Source organism: Anabrus simplex, chromosome 1 (genome assembly GCF_040414725.1).
Source record: "Anabrus simplex isolate iqAnaSimp1 chromosome 1, ASM4041472v1, whole genome shotgun sequence".
In the NCBI taxonomy this organism is placed as follows: Eukaryota; Metazoa; Arthropoda; class Insecta; order Orthoptera; family Tettigoniidae; genus Anabrus; species Anabrus simplex.
The window spans coordinates 499,542,759-499,564,951 of NC_090265.1; the positions used below are offsets into that span (position 1 = coordinate 499,542,759).

At 43.4% G+C, this 22,193-nt stretch overlaps 1 protein-coding gene across 1 annotated transcript in view; it reads left to right on the forward strand.

The window, feature by feature from the left end:
- The window catches only part of Syt14 (Synaptotagmin 14), a 181,830-nt gene that overhangs the window by 44,958 nt on the left and 114,679 nt on the right, over positions 1–22,193 (forward strand). Inside the window, exon 3 of the mRNA XM_068227659.1 lies at positions 20,062–20,226. Within this exon, the coding sequence (XP_068083760.1) occupies positions 20,062–20,226 (165 nt within the window). The remainder of the gene's footprint in view (positions 1–20,061; positions 20,227–22,193) is intronic.

A 22,193-nucleotide genomic window follows, 5' to 3' on the forward strand; every position in this document is an offset into this window, starting at 1 on the left:
TATTAAAATCAATCAAAGGCATTTATGTTGAGAATTGGGCGTCAGTGAGAATTGATGGTAGAATGAGTTCTTGGTTCAGGGTACTTACAGGGGTTAGACAAGGCTGTAATCTTTCGCCTTTGCTGTTCGTAGTTTACATGGATCATCTGCTGAAAGGTATGAAATGGCAGGGATGGATTCATTTAGGTGGAAATGTTGTAAGCAGTCTGGCCTATGCTGACGACTTGGTCTTAATGGTACCGAGCTCGATAGCTGCAGTCGCTTAAGTGCGGCCAGTATCCAGTAATCGGGAGATCGTGGGTTCGAGCCCCACTGTCGGCTGCCCTGAAGATGGTTTTCCGTGGTTTCCCATTTTCACACCAGGCAAATGCCGGGGCTGTTCCTTAATTAAGGCCACGGCCGCTTCCTTCCACTTCCTAGGCCTTTCCCATCCCATCGTCGCCATAAGACATATCTGTGTCGGTGCGACGTAAAGCAAATAGAAAAAAAGTCTTAATGGCAGATTGTGCCGAAAGCCTGCAGTCTAATATCTTGGAACTTGAAAATGGGTGCAATGAGTATGGTATGAAAATTAGCCTCTCGAAGACTAAATTGATGTCAGTAGGTAAGAAATTCAAAAGAATTGAATGTCAGATCGGTGATACAAAGCTAGAACAGGTCGATAATTTCAAGTATTTAGGTTGTTTGTTCTCTCAGGATGGTAATGTAGTAAGTGAGATTGAATCAAGGTGTCGTAAAGCTAATGCAGTGAGCTCGCAGTTGCGATTTCTGTAAGAAGGAAGTCAGCTCCCGGACGAAACTAGCTTTACATCGGTCTGTTTTCAGACCAACTTAGCTTTGCGGGAGCGAAAGCTGGGTGGACTCAGGATATCTTATTCATAAGTTAGAAGTAACAGATAAGAAAGTAGCAAGAATGATTGCTGGTACAAACGGCAGGAGGGTACTCGGAATGAGGAGATAAAGGCTCATTTAGGAATGAACTCGATGGATGAAGCTGTACTCAGAAACCGGCTTCGGTAGTAGGGTCATGTGAGGCGAATTGAGGAGGATAGGTTACCTAGGAGAATAATGGACTCTGTTATGGAGGGTAAGAGAAGTAGAGGTAGACCAAGACGACGATGGTTAGACTGTTTCTAACGATTTAAAGATAAGAGGTATAGAACTAAATGAGGCCACAACACTAGTTACAAATCGAGGATTGTGGCGACGTTTAGTACATTCACAGAGGCTTTCAGACTGAACGCTGAAAGGCATGGCAGTCTATAATGATAATGTATGTATGTATGTATGTATGTATGTATGTATGTATGTATGTATGTATGTATGTATGTATGTATGTATGTATGTTATTTCCTGTGCATCGTACAACAACAAAAATCATGAAGAAACTAAATATACAAAAGACAGACAGTAAAGAGTCGCGTCGAGGGCGTTCTGCCAGTGGACAGCGTCGTCACCAGGTGCATGTAGGACAGGTAGTTCTCGTGGCAGTCATTTTCGGCAGTTCTCTGCAATATGCCTTGTGGTCTGCTCGGCCGCGCATTTACACTGGGAGTCGGTCCGCAGCCTGCAACTGTGTAGAATGGTGTATTTCAGACCACGACTCGTTCTGAATCTGTTACGCTTTACACAATGTCGAGGGAGATCAAATTTGGGCAGTATCCGCGTGGGATCGGTGACGTGCTCGCCATTCCTAGAATGGTTGTCATGTTGTCCGTAAATACCACAGACGGTAGAGCGCTGGCCTTTTCACCTCAAGATGGTGTGTTTGATTCCAACCCAGTCGATGACATTTGAAGGTGCTGAAACATACCACCCTTGTGTAGGTAGATTTACTATCACGTAAAAGAACTCCTGCGGGACAAAATTTCAGGTCCTTGGCGTCTCTACATAAAATGCAAGAGGAGTTAGTGGGACGTGAAACCAATAAATTATTTTCATCATCGACTTCTAACAACAGTCCAGGGGTAAGTTTTGGACGGTCTCACAGTAGAACTAGATGATGAGCAACAGGAACAGAGTAAAAAGATTAAAAAATTGTGCAGTGTTAATTAGTCTGTAAGATACATAACCCAGGGAACTGGACGAAGACGCAATTAAATGGCAATAGCTCACCGGATGTTGGTGAACTTCTTTATCTTCACTGTTCCACTTCATAACGAGTATCGGAATTTACCCCTCTGGTCTCTGCGACTTAGTAGAGCTACAGCAGTCTGCAGGCTTTTAAAGCAAGGAAAGGAAAAAGTGTGATGAGAAAAGTTGGAAAGGGTTAGACTCGCTTATTTGTTTTTATCCTCCAAGCTTGGAACATCAGGTCACAGGCACAGGGTGTTATTTTGAAATAAGTGGGCATTGTTCTTAGAACGAGAACAGAATCCAAACATAACATCAGTATCACACGGAGTGTCTAAAAGTTCATACACTCGGTTCGTATTATGATCGACCTTGCCAAAATGAAAACAAAACAAAAAATAAAAAATTCTTAGCTCAAATTTTGGAATAATACAGAAATACAACCATAACCTATTGTTAATAAGTGGCTAACGTTGGATTCTCCAACATTTCGCATTTTATGTTGAACAGGTTAATGACATTTTATGAAGACAGATATTTTAAAATTGTCCACATTTTATCTAGTTCATTATACTGTAGGCATTTTTTTTTTCGTCAAGCCTGCCTGTCACTAAGGCGTGACACCGAGGTTAGCCGATTCAAGTCCCGTTGGTCGAAACAAACTCCACCAGCAGAATGTTGGCTGGCAGGGTAGGAGAGGTAGTGATATATAATGTATAATCACTAGATTGCGTTCCAAAAGGCTTAATGTAATTCCAAACATCTCCGCAGTGCTCATATGGAGTGAGGGCACATGACGCTACTGATGGTGCTTCGTCCGTTGGTTGGGGTCGTTGAGCCTTGAGCAAACTCTTTGGTGCTCTTCGGCAGGTGCAGGCATATGCTGGCACCGGGTTTCACCCTCTCCCTTCCTACTATTTTATATCAAGTAATTCATTTCATCTCATTAATTCCTCTGATAAGATTGACGTCAGGAAGGGCATCCTTCGAAAGAACTCTGTAGGAAGCATATCGCTTCATACCGACAAGTGTTGGATATGCACTTCTTTGTTTTTTTCTTTTCGTCAACGAACATACTCTGGTCTTTGAAATGTGGTTGTATCACAGAATGTTGAAGATCTCATGGTCAGACCACGTCAGCAACGTATCCATATTGGAATATTAGACTACATTACCTATATTGAGCGTATAAATGAACATCTCTAAAACAAATATTATTTCAGCTTATTTTCTCCAATAATAATTCTTTCTTTCTTGATCTGTTTACCCTCCAGGGTTGGATTTTCCCTCGGACTCAGCTAGGGATCACACCTCTACCGCCTCAAGGGCAGTGTCCTGGAGCTTCAGACTCTGGGTTGGGGGATACAACTGGGGAGGTGACCAGTACCTCGCCCAGGTGGCCTCACCTGCAATGATGAACAGGGGCCTTGCCGGGGGATGGGCAGATTGGAAGGGATAGACAAGGAAGAGGGAAGGAAACGGCCGTGGCCTTAAGTTAGGTACCATCCCGGCATTTGCCTGGAGGAGAAGTAGGAAAGCACGGAAAACCACTTCCAGGATGGCTGAGGTGGGAATCGAACCCACCTCTACTCAGTTGACCACCCGAGGCTGAGTGGACCCTGTTCCAGCCCTCGTACCACTTTTAAAATTTCGTGGCAGAGCCGGGAACTGAACCCGGGCCTCCGGGGGTGGCAACTAATCACACTAACCACTACACTACAGAGGCGGACTAAATTATTCTTCATAGTGGGAAAATAATTCTGAAAAACTCGTACAGAAATGCAAAAATACGGTATTTATCACTTGCGCAAGATGCCGCAATAATTAGTTTCCCCTGCTTCTATGACCAATATCTTTCTTTTTTGCTAGTGGCTTTACGTCGCACCGACACAGATAGGTATTATGGCAACGATGGGATAGGAAAGGGCCTAGGGATTCGGACCCACTATGTCCCGGACGCAAGCTCACAGCCGCGCGCCCCTAACCGCACGTCCAACTCGACCAGTCTATGACCAGTATCATCCTAGTTCCTGCAGTAATTCGTCGCGCGAACAGCATGATATCCGCCTGTGTGGTGTAGTGGTTAGCGTGATTAGCTGCCACCCCCAGAGGCCCGGGTTCGATCCCGGCTCTGCCACGAAATTTGAAAAGTGGTACGAGGGCTGGAACGGGGTTCACTCAGCCTCGGGAGGTCAACTGAGCAGAGGTGGGTTCGATTTTCACCTCAGCCATCCTCGAAGTGGTTTCCCGTGGTTTCCTACTTCTCCACCAGGCAAATACCGGGATAGTACCTAACTTCAGGCCACGGCCGCTTCCTTCCCTCTTCCAATCTTCCCATTCCCCCCAAAAGGCCCCTGTTCATCATAGTAGGTGAGGCTGCCTGGACGAGGTACTGGTCCTCCTCCCTAGTTGTATCCCCCGACCCGATGTTTGAAGCTCCAAGACACGGTCCGTGAGGTGGTAGAGGTGTTATCCCTCGCTGAGTCCGAGGGAAAAACCAACCCTGGAGTGTAAATAGATAGTGAATAAAAATAGGGTGAATAAGTTGTACAAAATACTGGGAATAAAAGTATTAATTTTTAAAACAGCACCTATACGATTTTTCAGAACCCTTTACCCGCTAAAAAAATAATTTATTGGAATTGATTCAAAAATAAACATTATTGAAGACACCTTAATTTGTGAGATGTGAAATATTAAAACAAAAGTCCATCGGCGGTATTCGATCCAGCGATCCCGCGCTTACGAAGCGGGGTCCTTGTCACTGCGCCACGAGCTCGGTGCCTTTTTCGCAAACATAACTTGCACATAAGCGCACTGGAATTTTTCAATAATTAATTTCTCGGAAACGGCTGAAAATCGTGGAGGCAGGACAGGTTTCTCTCCGGGTACTCCGGTCTTCCCTGTCATCTTTCATTCCAGCAACACTCTCCAATATCATTTTATTTCATTAATCATGCATTAATCATTGCCCCAGAGGAGTGCAATAGGTTTCGGCAGGCGGCACATTTCCCATCCTCGCCGCTAGATGGGGGCTTCATTAATTCCATTCGTGACCCTGTCGAATGACTAGAAACAGGCTGTGGATTTTAATACTCCAGGTCATGGCCTACACGTGTACCAAAGATGGATCGAATCGGTCTCCCATGCGTCATAGCCTCCCCTTGGAGGGTAAACTGAATCTACAATTAGTCGTACAAAGAATCCTTCTCCCGGCCTTCTTAAAAAGTTATTGGGTCGGAGCGAGAGTTAATTTGGCCCAGTTTTATGTGTGGGTGCCCTTCCTGACGCCAGCTCCTTGAGGGAATTCAAGTACTACTGCGTGTTTCTGTGGGGATGAGTAGAGTGTGATGTGTTGCGTTTGATGTGTATTGAGATGAACACAACACTCAGTCCCCAAGCCATATAAATTAACATACACAGTTAAAATGTCCGACCAGGACGGGAATCGAACCGGAGCCTTCCGAACCGAAGGCCACTAAGCTGACCATTCAGCCAAGGAGTTGGACCTACAACTACAAGGGATAAGGGTTCGGTATATAAGTGTCGTGGTAGGAAAAGAGAAAGAATTGACCAAGAGAAGTCGTATAAGAAATTAACAAGAGTTCGATACAGGGTAGAGAAAGCAATAGAAAGTACGCTCTGTTGAGTCTTGACAACGCCAGAAAAGAAGGATCAAAACATCACTCTTCTCATTTACCTAATGTGCTATTTATTCAATATGAGTAGTTTGCTGACAAGCCTACCAAATAGTGTACGAGCCTCAGTCGAGTTGCCGGTTGTTCCCTGTGCCACCTGTCCCATTTAGCTCGCTTATTGATGTCATGTCTCAGCTAGTCTGCGATAAGCTTCCGTACAGCGTGATTGCTTCTTACACAGCAGTATTTGATCGGTTTAGCGCGTTTCATAGTTTCTGAATTAAGTGTAGAACAGAGTATGTCCGTGTGCTGTAGAATTTTAAATGCAGTCGCATTGAAATTTTGTGGTGCAGAGTGTGTTGTGAATTCCAGCAATGTTGAGGACAGCACAAAAACCAGTCCCAAGTCAAGGGAATTAAATGACGTATCTGTGGTTCGGATTCCATGTAAAACTGGAGATCCTGTGACTATGATCACGATATCAACAGTCGCGTAAACTACAAGCTTGCATTTTTCTAATTTACATACATACATACATACATGACTGAGTGGTTCAGACGGTTGAGGCGCTGGCCTTCTGACCCCAACTTGGCGGGTTCGATCCTGGTCAGTCCGGTGGTATTTGAAGGTGCTCAAATACTTCAGCCTCGTGTCGGTAGATTTGCTGGCACGTGAAAGAACTCCTGCGGGACTCAATTCCGGCACCCCGGCTTCTCCGAAAACTGTAAATGTAGTTAGTGGGACGAAAAGCCAATAACATTATTATTATTATTATTATTATTATTATTATTATTATTATTATTATTATTATTATTATTATTATTATACATAAATCATTAGTAGCCTCTCACGCATTCCCCAGTGATTGTGACTATTTCTTGATGGATGCAGTATTTGTTTATCTGTCTCTTGGCACAAACGAGAACAAAATATTGGATCCACTGGTCTCATTTATGGCTGTAATAGTCTGGAAGCTGCTGAGGTATGGGTGGTGCTGATTAATGACATTTGGAGTACGACTACTGCGTCTAAATATTATGAAAATGACTAGTCATAAGGTCAGTCTTGCTGCAATAGCACTTTCTGGTTCAGTGAGGAAAGCAGTGACAAACTACCTCATTCCTGATCATGTCTTGTACGCCTCATTATGGCACCATTATTGGTTTCTGTGGTTTCCCTATTGCTGCATAGCCTGTGGTGGTTCTATTTGAGGATCCAAACTGCCTTAGGGCTGGAGACTTTACAGACAGTTCCCCAGTAAGCATTACACAACGTCTGATCTCTTAAGGCAGATACAGTATACATGCGGCGATTTGATCGCAATCGACTTGCAATCTGGTCGACGGGCGATGAAATGAAATGGCGTATGGCTTTTAGTGCCGGGAGTGTCCGAGGACAAGTTCGGCTCGCCAGATGCAGGTCTTTTTATTTGACTCCCGTAGGCGACCTGCGCGTCGTGATGAGGATGAAATGTTGATGAAGACGACACATACACCCAGCCCAGTGCCAGCGAAATTAACCAATTAAGGTTAAAATTCCCGATCCTGCCGGGAATCGAACCCGGGACTCCTGTGGTCAAAGGCCAACACGCTAACCATTTAGCCATGGAGCCGGACGACGGGCGATGAGATTGCACGATTATTGCCTCGTGTGTGGGACCGTTTCGATCAGATTGCCGGCAATTTCCTGATCTGCTGGCGATGGTTTGATTGCCAGAAAAAATTCTATCGAACCGCCAGATTGCCGAGCGATCCGGAGATCGTCGGGCAATGGGATTGCCAGAAATATGCCCTGTGTGGTGCCAAGCGATGATATCGGGTGACCACTGAGTGTCTGAGCATGCGCACCGCAGCTCCAGTTATGTGTTCACCGCAGCAGACGCCATTGTTATACGTGTGCGTTGCAGTGTCGGTAAAATATTTTGCTTTTCGAGTTATAGTCCTTAATCATGAATGAAGAAAACGCAGTATTTATTGATCGCGTCATGCAAATGTCTTGTTTCTTTATGAGGGTCGGGCCGATGACCTTCGATATTAGGCCCCTTTAAACAACAAGCATCATCATCATCATCATCATCATCATCATCATCATCATCATCACTTTATGACCGACCTCGATAGCTGCAGTCGCTTAAGTGCGGTCAGTATCCAGTATTCGGGAGATAGTAGGTTCGAACCCCACTGTCGGCAGCCCTGAAAATGGTTTACCGTGGTTTCCCATTTTCACACAGGCAAATGCTGGGGCCACGGACGCTTCCTTTCCACTCCTAGCCCTTTCCTGTCCCATCGTCGCCATAAGACCTATCTGTGTCGGTGCGACGTAAAACAACTAGCAAAAAAAAAATCACTTTATGAGGATCTCCACTAGGCTAAAGGTAAGGAAAGGGTGTATTCTGCCGGAAGGCAGGTGCGAACCTCCGCAGAGGTGTATCTGAGCCGGAGTTTACGTACGATAGGGTGGCCAGTTCCTTTCCGCTCCTCCATTTTCTAACCCCCACCAACAGCACGTGGCAACCCATCCACTTCTTGACCCCGCCCAATGTTACTTACCTTCGGTGATCTCACGGGATCAGCTATGTCAACACGGCTACGGGCGTTGGCACTAAGCTAAAAAGGTGGCGAAAATTGATAACATTTACAGATAATTCATAAAGTCCCCTGGGTCTCCGTATATTAACGTTCTTAGAAGTGCAATATGACTGAGCTGATTCCTATTTTCTAACCATCTTTTTTCGCGAAAATCTGTAAAGTGATAACGGGGACAGCTATCTCTCCCTCTATCAGCCGCATTGTTAACACAATAGTTCACAACGGACGGAGTAGAGATTGCTGTAAAAGATGGCGTATTTGATTGCTGGAATAAGAAAACCCCTTTCGACCGACAATCTGATCGCCCGTCGCTCACATTGCCATCACTGGGAACCAAATCGCCGCGTGTACGGCGAGCTTTACAGCCAACAGAGAAGAGCTTGTGTGCTCTGATCGCTACCTGCAGTGGGGTAAAATATGGCTGATGTCTCTGAAACTTTATCTCCGTTTGAATGTTGATTAGTTCGAGGTACGCGTGATGTGCTGTGTAATTGCTGCATTTCTCTCTTCTTCACAAAACAGCACGATACAACTGTAGTTGGAATTGCGTGCTTCCGTGGCAGTGATTGTTACTGCAGATTTGAAAAGTACACAATTTGCATTTTCGTGTTCACAGCAGGAAGGTTAAAGGTAGCAGCAGGTAAAGCAGGTATCACAATTGACCTCTTAAGAGAATACAAAACTGCCCTACGCATCTGCGTGATTTTTTTTTTAGCCAGCTTTGTTTTCAGAGTTCATAAACCATACTGGAGCAACATTTAATAGATCATTAGTTAACATCAATTAATTTTAAATATTCCAAATATCAAATTTCGTAAACTGATCTAATCTTAGAGACCGGGAATGGGAAACCTTCCTCCGGAGTATTCGGCGAGTTTTACGGTGTTTACGATGCTATATTTCCGGTTGTGATATGCGAGATAATGCGTGTTGTATCTTCTTTAGTGTTTTGTTAGTGCTTATACTAAGCAATAGGAAATGATAAAATACTAATGAACCAAAATTAAATGAAATTATGTGTTTCCAAAAATCGAAAACGAGTTTTACAGACAAAAATCATTAAATCGAACAAACAAGAAATGACGTCGTCTGTGGATTCTAGTCCATCTTCAAGGAGAATCGCAAAGAATTCAATTAGTATTTTTCTTTGTAATTTGTTGCAAACCAATATTTTGTTAAAGAGGCCATCTACAGGTTTCATAGCAGTAAGAGGAGAAATTTGTTTACCTAAGCATATTTTCCACATGTACAAAAAAATCGGTTATCTGTCGATTTTAGAGCCGAAAATTATTGTATAGACAGGATGTTCGAAAATTTTGTTAATATGTTAGGACACCTCTTAATTTCCGTGAATTAAACATTTAATTCTTTTCATAATCCGTTTACTCTCCAGGGTTGGTTTTCCCCTCGGACTCAGCGAGATATCCCACCTCTACCGCCTCAAGGGCAGTGTCCTAGAGCGTGAGACTTTGGGTCAGGGGATACAACTGGGGAGGAGGGTCAGTACCTCGCCCAGGCTGTCTCACCTGTTATGCTGAACAGGGGCATTGTGGGGGGATGGGAAAATCGAAAGAGATAGACAAGGAAGAGGGACGGAATCGGCCGTGGCCTTAAGTTAGGTAGCATCCCGGAATTTGCATGGAGGAGAAGTGGGACACCATGGCTGAGCTGGGAATTGACCCCTCCCCCATACTCAATTGATCTCACGAGGCTAAGTGGATCCCGTCCCAGCCCTCGTAAAACTTTTCAAATTTCGTGGCAGAACCGGGAATTGAATCTGGGTCTCCGAGGATGGCAGCTAATCACACTAACCACTACACACAGTGGCGGACCTGAAGGTCTTCCTCTACCTACTCATTTTCGTGGATGTGACTCATTTAGATGGTTACGGACAGCTAATGTAAAATATGGTGGAGCTCCATTCTGTTGAAATCACATTATTAAACTTTCTCCAAGCGGCATAGTCTCTAGCAGAAGAGGCGTTGAGTGTGTAGGTAGCGTGCGCCAAATGGCCGTCAAAACTGTGGTCCAGTAAGGTGATTACACACGATCCCACACCATACATTCACTCCCCACTGAATTCAATAGGCTGCCTGTCAGCACTCCAATGGTGCATTATTGTGGAATCGCGATTCCTACGAGGACAGGATTTTCAACAGGAATACCGCATAATTTTCCAGATTTCCTAATAGCGATTGACAGAAAATCACTCGAGTTTCGAAATTCCGTCCGTGGAGCTGCTGGTTTAACTGTAGCTGGCAGAGGTGATATTATGAGCATGCAGTATTCGTAGTACGGAAGCCTGGGTGATGTCTAATTGCCCGTGTACTCGTGTGTGGGTTACTGCCAGTTGTGTTCTTTACAGCCTCCTAATGTTACCAGACGTTAAGGTCTTCTTTCGGACAGGTAACATCGTCTGAAGTACCCCTGTTGTTCGTAAAAGTCTTTTAACACTGCGGTACCGACCAAGTGGCTGTGTGGTTAGGGGCGCGCGGCTGTCAGCTTGCATTCGGGAGATTGTGGATTCGGACCCCACTGTCGGCAGCCCTGAAAATGGTTTTCCGTGGTTTCCTATTTTCACGCCAGGCAAATGCTCGGGCTGTAGCCTAATTAAGGTCACGGCCGCTTCCTTGCAACTCCAAGCCCTTTCCCACCCGGAAACCATTCCTAATATATTACTCTTGCATTTCGCTGTTTCGTATGTTCTCCACATCACTGCATCGTAATTAATAGGAACCTGGTGAAGTACTGCAATGTGGTAACAGCATGCCTGATTCCAATACGAACTATCCCCGATTCCAGCTGATAACTAAGGCGTAGCTGGTAAACGGTCGACCGTAGGGCATATGTTCACAGGGACTTGCGTTGTTTTGCGGTGTGCTCCATCCTACGATTAGGCCTACTTCCCACGTATTAGGCCGCACTCTGTGTAGCCTAGTTAGAAACCCTTTGTTAAATTACGATACTCTGGACCACTTGTTATGGTGTAAAGTAGGCCCATTCTATAAAAGAAAGACACTTGTGGGAGAAGATCAATAAAATAGCATTCCTTTGCAGAAGTCTTATTTACCTATAAAATCACGTTTAAATTTCACTAAGCATACGTCTGGTACGTGGCGCGTATCCCGTGTAGAGCAAGATTTTCTTCAGCCTGGAAAATAATATTCAAATTCAATGTTTTGAAACATATATATGCCGATCAAAAGGGCACTAAGTCAAAGAGACGGTATATATCGTCGATGCTATACCAAAACCGCGAAAGTGGCAATCCTCTTCCAGTCCATTTCCCTTAAGACTGGTCACACCTCCCAGCCACAGATGGATAAACAGTCCATCAAAATAATTTTCGTTGAGTTCACTTTCTTATGCGAGTGTGTAAAGGGAAATAAACTTTACATACATCATACTCTAGGAGTGGGTAAATATGTCACGCAAACATACATTCCTACAGTATGGTGGTGGTGGTTTGGTGGTGGTGGTGGTGGTGATTATTGTTTTAAGAAGAAGTACAACTGGGCAACCATCCTCCTACAGTACGGTACAGTAAGGTTCATAATGGGAAATTGCTGTGTGTGTCCTCCGCGCTCAGCTCCGCGCCTACAAGCTCCGCAACCCGCCGCATCACCTATGTTTCCAGAGCCTACGAGAGGACTGCACTGCGCCTGGCATGCTCGTCTGTGACGTCAGCCAGCGCTATATAAGGAGCGACATTCCTCGCCTTACCGAGGACTACCCCAGTGTCCAACAACCAGACCACACCGCAAGTCAAACACGGAGGCATTCCTCTTAAAAACGTGTCTTGAACAGGTGAACAGATTGCTGGTTGTGAGGTCTCACCTCCGGACATTGCCTCATCATCCCTGATGCCCGTAGCCACGTCGAGCCCCGAGTCAAGCATTCTGCTACACTCCCAAGTCCTCACCAGTGCTCCGACGACTATCTTAGCATTCTACGAATTAAGATATTGATGCAAGTTCCTTGCAAGTCTAAGTCCAATACTAGCATTATACTAACGCTACTCTACAAGTTACACTTGTTATACCACAGCAGATAGTTTTCGACTATCCCAGGACATTTCCCAGTGGAATAGACTATCTCCTCAAGATAGGTGTAAATGTGTATATAGGACTCTCTCTCTGTAAATATATATTTGTGCCACAGACTTTCAGTCTATCACTTAATAACATCATTAACTGCGTGCAATCAATCAAGCTTAAAGACAAGTTTCATTTCATTTCTTGTAGATACTGTATAAAACTACTGAAGCAATAAAATTTATGTTGTGTTACTGTATACCAAGTTCCTTGTATACAACAGAAACAATGGATATGAAGAGCATTGTCACATTCGCGGTTTTCGCATAGCAGCAACGAGGTGAGTTTCCAGTTGAGCCACCATCTGGAATCTTTCACTAAGACACTTTCATTACAATCCTTGACTCCAGATGGCTCTAAAACGTTATGAGAAATAGTGCAAAGTGTCGTCATCGTCCCCAAAGAAGTGATTTCGCTACGGTGGTGGATGGTAGTGTGCTGCATCGTAAGTAAATGAAGATGTGTATATTAAAGCAAACAGTACTGAGTCAGAGGAATTAACATAACACGGTTAAAATACGGGAATAGAAACCAGGACCTCTGAACGGAAGAATTTTACGCTGACCATTCAGCCAAGGAGAAATAACTTTATTAATGTATAGACCCTAAAGGTTGCAGAGTTTCCATACCTGGTAACAACGTAAATATAGCGACAGTCACATTTCTCATTAACACAGCCCCGTAGCGCAGATATAGCTTTTCTGTCCTTAGTTCGATTCACGACTCATAAATCCTGATTAATAGTCCCGTGTAATTTTCGTGTGATAGCATACGCGTTCACGGTGTGCTTGATTGTAATTTATTGAGAACAGGATCGGGAAGATAATAGGGCCTCTGTATCAGTAACCATCCCAACATTTGCTCGGAAACCAGGGAGTCACTTCTAGAATGGACGACGATAGGATTTTATAGCACTTCCTTTTCTGTTGTGTTATTGGTGTGTCATAGCGTCAGGCTGAGTGGTCCGGACTACAAAACTCTGACCTTCTGAGCCAAAGTTGCCGAGTTCGTTTGCGGCCCAGTCCGGTGGTAATTGAAGGTGCTCAAATATGCCAGTCGTGTGTCGGAAGATTTACTGGCACGTAAAATAAATCCTGCGCAACAATATTCCGGCACCTCCACTTCTCCGAAAATCGAAAAAGTGATTAGTGACACGTAAACCATGTTTTTGTTTAATAACTTAACAATTGTATGTATGTTGGGTATTCAGCCCAAAGGATGGTTTGATCCTCCCCAGCTCCGTCTACAGCTGCCATAGATAGCCCAGGCATCCATGATGAGGCATACTAGGGAAATGAGTGAGTTTATTTCCCGTTGCTTTCCTCGCTGAACCAGAAGTTGCTATTACATGTCAGTCTGCCAAGCCCACTGAAATGCACGCACAAACTAACACTATGAGTGATACTTTCACACCATTCATAACATGGACTGGCTGCATATGGAATTATATTACTAGCATCACTCATACCTCGGTCACTTTCATATTCTCAAAGCCAAGAATGAGACTGAAGGAGGTCAATGAACGTAACAAATTCATTCTAGCCCATACCAGAAGACATAGTGCACTGTGAACACTAGGTCTTGCCAGCAATTGTATTGAATAATTATTTCACTTTTTACTTTAGATTTACTGTCCAGAAATGTGCCCCTACGTGATTCTGTCTCAGAGTAGAGTCGTACCGTTGCGTTGTTCTTTACAATAATAATCACCAGAGCTGCCACAAAAGTTTCGTCACTACATTTTCCTTGGAGAAAAATGCTGTGAAAACCTTAGTAAACTATGCCATGGTTCGCCACTGTAGAATTCGAACGCAGAGTATCTTATGTTGGTTAGTTCTGTACAAGTGAAAAGCTCATTTTCATAAGCAAATCAAGTGATTTGTAGCTCTTGTATAAGATGAAATACTCTAACTGCAAATTGATGATGATAATAATAATAATAATAATAATAATAATAATAATAATAATAATAGCTAACTACTACTCTGATTTTTCGAAGAAAACGACATACAGGAAGTATTGTTCCAAAGGTGTTATTTTACGTACTCGTAAACCTATCAACAGAAGGCTAGCGTAAGTGAGCACCTTCAAATAAGAACAAACTCAAGCGGGATCGAGCGCAGCAACTTGGCTCAAAAATCCAGAGTCTACCAGCTGATCCCCTCAGCCTGGCTACTTCAAAAGATACTAAACAACTGTTAGGTTAGTTTCACTCCCATTATATCTCTTATGACGAATTGATTAAGTGAAAATGAGCTGCAAACATCCTCTTTGTCTTAGAACTCATTTAAATGCGATTAGATACACAAAGTTTCTCCGTAAGTCTAAAGTGACAAGAACGCGGTTCTCTCACTGGAGTTAATGTCACTTTACCGAATGATTTAAAGCGACAAACTTTGTGTGGCTATTGCCCTGTAACAGTAGAGGAGTCAGGAATTAATTTCAGACCAAGCGACTGGCTGCCCTGTTTGGGTCACGTAGCTGTGAGCTTGTATTCGGGAAATATTGGGTTCGAACCCCCCTGTCGGCAACTCTGAAGATGTTCTTCTTATTTTAACACCAGGCAAATGCTGCGGTTCTACTTTAAGGCCACGGTCGCTTTCTTCCAACTCCTAGTCATTTCCTATCCCATCGTCACCATAAGACCTATCTGTTTCGATGTGACGTAAATGAAATTGTAAAAAAAAAAAAAAAATCAGTAGTATGTAATTTACAGTGTAATTCCAAATTTGCCTTCCTCCTCTTTCACCTACTTGAATGGCACAGTTGGTTATTCTTTTTTCTAATGTTCCCAAGAAAGATCGATATCATTTGAGGGTGTTGTCATTGGCTTCCAGCACGTTAAACAACTTCTGCGGGACAATATTCAGACAACTTTTTAACTCATATAAACTATAGCAGTTCAAACTCTGCGTTAAAAATTAAAGAGACCTCTCCTTCAGCCACTCAAAACTGACAAGGGCATACAATAGGTGGTGACCACTTGTATCAAACTTTCATCAAATAAAATCGCCTCTTGAAGTGTCTATGATCAGCTTCGGTAGGCCTATTCTTAACCACATGAAGATTCCGTCACTTACGCTGCTATAATCCTCTAACTTTCAGGAGGTGGTGAGTTCTTCGAAATGTAGAGCATTTGCCTTCTAATTATCTGCTGATGATCTGAATTCTTAGTCAAAATTAATTGAAACTTCGTTTGAATGTTTCTTTTCCTTCTCTCTCTCTCTCTCTCTCTCTCTCTCTCTCTCTATGGAAACGGTGTTTCTGTGTGGGCGAGTCACTGTACAACGAAGTACAGTATGTTTACATTCCGATGTTTACATTACGATAAGAATTAACACTATACCAAGTGTAGTCGTTTAATATAGTAACTACCGAGCTGGTTAGTTTAGTGCGTTGCGGCACGACCAATTGTGTACTCCGGGTTTAAATCCCCCGTCGACAATTCTCGAAATAGCTTTCGTGGTTTCCCATTTCAACTCCAGACAAATGCCGGGATGGTACCTTTCTCAAGGCCACGGCCGCTTCCTCACCATTACTAGCGCGTACACTCGCAAGACAACACCCTCACACAGAGGTACGTGCAGTTCACCCCCATGGGGTGTACGAAAAGCAGGTACAGAACTTGCGAGACGAATATGTCCTCGGACACTCCCAACACTAAGCCATACATTAAAAATGTATTATAATAACTAAGCGGCCAGTCAATTTATGATCTTATTTTTGAAGTCGTTATTCTGCAGAGATTAGAGTATAAGAGAATTACAGACTTAATTTAAAAAGGTATCACGCCTGATCCACTAATTGTATATACTTTATGTACCGGGAGGTACACCTCAACGCCGCGCCTTAGTAAACTCATCTATCGGTCAAAAGGTGAAACTGATAACGCAACAAGTTGGAACTTTAATCAGAAGATGTCACCACTGAAAAATTAAGTAATTTTGTTATTGTGAAGTTTCCTAAACTGACTGAATTTCTCCTTGTTTTGTTTGCTATACACCAAGAAGTTTGGGCATATTTCCACTGGTGACACTACCAAGAAACTCTGATCATGCACTCTGGTGCAAAGTGAAAGAACTTATAATTTAAAGAAGTTACATATTCCTAGGTTTTCCGTAACTGATCTATGTTCATTTATTTTTGAGTTGGCAATACTTCCTTTTCTTTCCGCCAGTTTTGAATCTAGCCAATCACGAATTTTTGTAATTAATTTTCAACCAATCCCGCATTTCTTGTTCACTTTGTGTTAACCAATAAAAATTCAGAGGGTGCGTCCTGATTAATCTTGAATGCTCTCGAACCTTCCCTGAGGGTATATAAACTGCGGCTTTTCACGTTTCCTGGTCAATTGATCATCGTCTTTCTGTGTGTGTGTTAAGGCAGGAGGCGGGTCCGCCTCTCTCTTCGGTCAACAGAACATCTATAAGGTAATGGCCACGTAAAATCTTTCTTGCTACCTCCGCAGCTTTATTCGAGGGGAAGGTCCAAATCTTTAACGATGTAACCTACTTTTTTAAATGTAATTTTTCTTTCAGCTAATGTAAAAACTCCATAAAATCTTTAATTGTAAATCGGGGATAAAGAGTGAGTTACCCTCTCGAGTTCCACTTCATCTTGGTTTGAGGTGGCTACATTTTCGCAACCTTTCATATCTGTAATGTATTAAAGTTATTTTCATCCGAGCCACCTCAGTAGTGTGGGAATAGCCCCAGTTTCATCGGCCAAGAGCCCTGTAGGATTTTATATTTCATTGTCTGGAGTGCAGGGTACACCTCCATTCAGTTTGTGTTCGGGCCGTTTATTTAACCTGTTCTTTTTCGCAAAGGCCCTGTAGGTTGCGTACTAGATACCCCTGTATTAAGCAATTTCAATTTGTAAGTTGTGCCTTGAGAGGTCAGAGAATGTAAGTTCTGATGTTGCCTTGAGTAGGCTAGAAGAAACTCAGGCCCGGTTTCATCAACACATGTTAGTACTTAACAAGGTGTTAAATCATTTTAACATACGATTTAAGAAAATTTGCATTTCATCAACAACTGTTAACATTAACAAATGTTAAACTGCGTATTAAAGTTAACATCAGCCATTTCCAATGTTAAATGGCTAACATTAGCATTTAGCAACCTGTTCCAAAATGGCTGCTGTGAATCTCGCTTTCGATGCGGAATTGCTCTATTTAGATCTTTTACAGAACAATCCTGATCGAAGAAGAGTTCAGCGACGTAATGACCTTTGAAAATTTGACGGATGCGGAATTTCTTCATAGATACAGGTTATCGAAAATAGTCGTTGCTAAGGTTGTTGACGAAATTCGACTGAGGTTAGAATATCCTACGAAGAGAAACTTAACCTCTTTCTCCAATGTTGCAGGTACTGATAATATTACGATTTTTTGCTACTGGTTATTTTCACATAATGGTCGGAGATAATGCTGGAATTTCTAAAGCCACTGTTAGTAGAGTTGTTTGACGAGTGTCTGCAGCAATAGCATCCATGAGGAGGAGGCATGTAACATTACATTCCCTTCAGTAGAAGAGCGTTAGCAAATTATCCGCGACTTGTATGAAATAAGCCGTTTTCCTAGTGTTTGTTCTAGGTGCAATAGATTACACACATGAAAGAATCCAATCACCTGGAGGCAATTGGGCCGACATATATCGTAATCGGAAGGGGTATTTCTCTGATAATGTTCAGGTGATTAATGAGTCTAACCTCCAAATCAGGGATATATTTGCTAGGTGGTCTGGTTCTGCACACGACAATACAATATTTAATAACTCCCATATCGGAGCACAGTTTGAAGTTGGACAATTAACGAAGTGATTTTGTTAGGTGACAGTGGATACCCGCTAAAATAGTATCTGTTAACCCCATTGAAACCATCGCGGACTTTCTCCCACGCCTCGTCCTTTTGTTTTATCGTCAAGCCATCCGTGCGCTTGCACTCAATAACTTATATACATTTACTAACTAATTCAATTAACAACTTTTTTTGGAAGGAGGAAAAATTAGAACTACGATTCCGTTTCACTTCTCGCGCCATATTTTACAGCTGTACGCAAACAAAAGCGCATCAGAGCGCGCTGTAAAACAGCATGTTCGTACCACTGCCTCCTTGATTCGCACCAGTTCGCAATATTGGGAGAGTTAACAGTCGATTAGTTAACATTTCACAAGAAACGTTTGATGAAACGCAAGAAACCTAGCAAGATGTTAAAATTTTAACTCCGTATTAACTAACTACTTGTTAGTATATATTTAACATGTGTTGATGAAACCGGGCCTAAGAGTCTGTTAGCTCTTTTCAAGTTTTTGTAATAGTAACGAGTGCCTCTGGAAGGCTAGATATTGTATTTTGGGAACAAGTGCTCTTGAATTAGGGGATTTCTGCCCTTGAGTAAATGATTCCTTGTTTGAATTAAAGTTGTAAACTGGATCCGGTATCTCTGGAATTGTAACCTAGGGGCTTGTAGCCCAGAATTGTCAAGGTCTGAATCTTGAATTTTCCAATTTCTGAAATTGTCATTGTACCTGATGTTTTATTGTTATGAAAAATTGTTAAGTTTGAAGTTCTAAAACAAATATAACTTTCAGTTCAAGTTTTAAATTAATTTTGATATTGTACATAGACCCATTCACCCCGGCACCTTCTTTAACCTCTTTCTGCTCCACGGATATCCCCGTAACACTTTATATAATCAGTTTTATGCTCACTAACTACTTTTAGGTTTTTAAAACTCTGAAGTGGCAGAATTTTGTCCCTCAGGAGTTCTTTTACATGCTGGTAAATCTACCGACACGAGGTTGACGTATTTGAGCACCATTAAACAGCAGCAGAATGAGCGACTGAACCTGGCTCAGCTGAAAATCACAAGCTGTATTAATAACAACAACAACTCACACTCCGCAACACTGACTAAATCTACCTTTCTTTCTTTCTTTCTTTCTTTCTTTCATAATCCGTTTACCCTCCAGGGTGGGTTTTTCCCTCGGACTTAGCGAGATCCCACCTCTACCGCCTTAAGGGCAGTGTCCTGGAGCGTGAGAGTTTGAGTCGGGTGTATGAAACTGGGGAGGAGGACCAGTACCTCGCTCAGGCGTCCCTACCTGCTATGGTGAACAACGGCCTTGTGGGGGATGGGAATAATGCATGAGAGAGGCAAGGAAGAGGGAACGAATCGGCCGTGATCTTAAGTTAGGTACCATCCCGGCATTTGCCTGGAGAAGAAGTGGGGAACTACGGAAAACCACTTCGAGGATGGCTGAGGTGAGAATCGAACCCCCCTCTACTCAGCTGACCTCCCGAGGCTGAATGTACCCCGTACCCTCGTACCACTTCTAGAATTTCGTGGCAGAATCGGGAATCGAGCCCGGGCCTCCGGGGGTGGCAGGTAATCACACTAACCACTACACCAGAGAGGCGGGCTGAAAAAATTATAGAGTATAATTATACTTCGTTAATATATATGCCTATTTTGTTTATGTGCATGGATAGTTCATAAGTTTTACAAACCATCCTGTTCTACCTTGAATAACACAATGTGTCCCCATCTTAGACCTCTCTATATTTAACGAAACCATAGCTGTACTGCATTTGTACTTCTATATTGTTAATTATTAGAGCCTGATCAATCTTCTGTACATGATACACTTCTCTGTTTGTTGCAGTCCCGGTGGAAGCAACGGCGTTTCTTGGCGCCGTTGCTGCGTTCGTGGTACTTCTACTGGTGTTCTTCCTGTATCTCAACAAAAAGTGGTGTTTCTATAGCATCGGCGGATTTCCTTGCTGCGATGAGCCGCTGGGGGCGAAGGCGAGTCGCTCTAAGGAGCTTGGTAAGTACCTAACAATTTGTACCGTGATCATCAGAGGTACACATACAATGTGTGGCACCGACCATGGTTTGAGTCACCTAGCTGTCAGCTTGCTTCCGGGAATAGTGGGGTCGGCAGCACAGAATATGGTTTTCCGTGGTTTCCAATTTTCGCACTGGGCAAGTGGTGGGGCTGTACCTTAATTAAGGCCACGGCCGCTTCCTTTCCACTCCTAGCCCTTTCCTCCCCCATCGTCGCCATTTCGGTGCGACGTAAAGCCAATTGTAAAAAAAAAAAATATATTCAATTCCGCATTACATAGGGGTGTCCGGATACTTTAGATCAGCTAGTGTACATATTGTACATGTATACTTCAAACCAGTGGTCTCCAAGGACTTTAGGTACCATGGGAAGGGTCTTCACTCAGAAAAAAATTGCTCATGTGTGGATAAAACTTTAAACTCTTTGTATAATAACATTGGGTTTACGTCCCACTAACTGCTTTTCTAACACAGTCACAGAGCAGCAAACAGTTTAACATTTGACTCGTTCTTCATTTATAGTGCAACACAACTGACGATGACCGCTAGTGAAGTCCTAACACATCACTCGTTCAGTTCAGAGCAAATGTTTCGCACTAGCCGAAGGAATTGATTGAAAGCTCTCCCACGAGATAACTTGTTTACCATGAATAAAATTGTTAGCATCCATTGATATAATAATTTCGTGTGGCTGTTTCTAGTCGGGTGCAACCCTTGTAAAGCAGACCCTCCGATGAGGGTGGGTGGCTTCTACCATGTAACTGCGTGTTATTGTGGTGGAGGATAGTGTTATGTGTGGTGTGTGAGTTGCAGGGATGTTGGGGACAGCACAAACACCCAGTCCCCGAGCCAAGGCAATTAACCATTTAAGGTTAACATCTCCGACCAGGCCAGGAATCGAACCCGGACCCCTGTGACCAAAGGCTAGCACGCTAACCATTTAGCCATGGAGCCGGACATCCATCGATAATTCTCACCATCACTACATAATAGACGTCAGCATTGAAAAATAATGAAAATATATGGTTTTTACTTTTATTTTCGGACCTTGGACATTATGATCACTTTACTTAGGATATCTTTCTTTCTTAATCTACTTACCTTCCAGGGTTGGCTTTTCCCTTGGACTCAGCGAGGGATCCCACCTCTACCGCCTCAAGGGCAGTGTCTGGAGCCTGAAACATTGGGTCGGGGGATAATACTGGGGAGGATGACCAGTACCTCGCCCAGGTGGCCTCACCTGCTATGCTGAACAGGGGCCTTGGTGGGGGATGGGATGATTGGAAGGGATAGATAAGGAAGATGAAAGGAAGCGGCCGTGGCCTTAAGTTAGGTACATCCCGGTATTTGCCTGGAGGAGAAGTGGGAAACCACGAAAAAACACTTCTAGGATAGCAGAGGTGGGAATCGAACCCACCTCTACTCAGCTGACCTCCCGAGGCTGAGTGGACCCCGTTTCAGCCCTCGTACCACTTTTCAAATTTCGTGGAAGAGCCGGGAATCGAACCCGGGCCTCTGGGGGTGGCAGCTAATCACACTAACCACCACACCACAGAGGCGGTACTTAGGATATGCGAGTTCTAACTCCTGTGTAAAGCGGTGTCTATACCGGAGACAGTTTACGAAACTGGCTGGAGCTACGAATGGGAAAGAGATTACCGTGGCCTGTATGTAAAACACTACCCGGCGTTCACCTGGATTCGGAGCAAAAACACGAAGAATCACTTATGGTCTGCCCGAGAAAAGGAATTTAATTCATATTTGTAGGAGCAGTTGTTTATTGAGGTGTCAATGGAAACTATTGACCGCGGCCTGTACGTTAAATACCATTTCAAAACTCGCGTGGAGACGAAGTGGACATGGACAAATAATTACTTAGAGAGTGGGATTCGAAAATATTCCTCTTACTCACGATTCTGAGTTCAAGTCGTTGTAAATAACATTTCA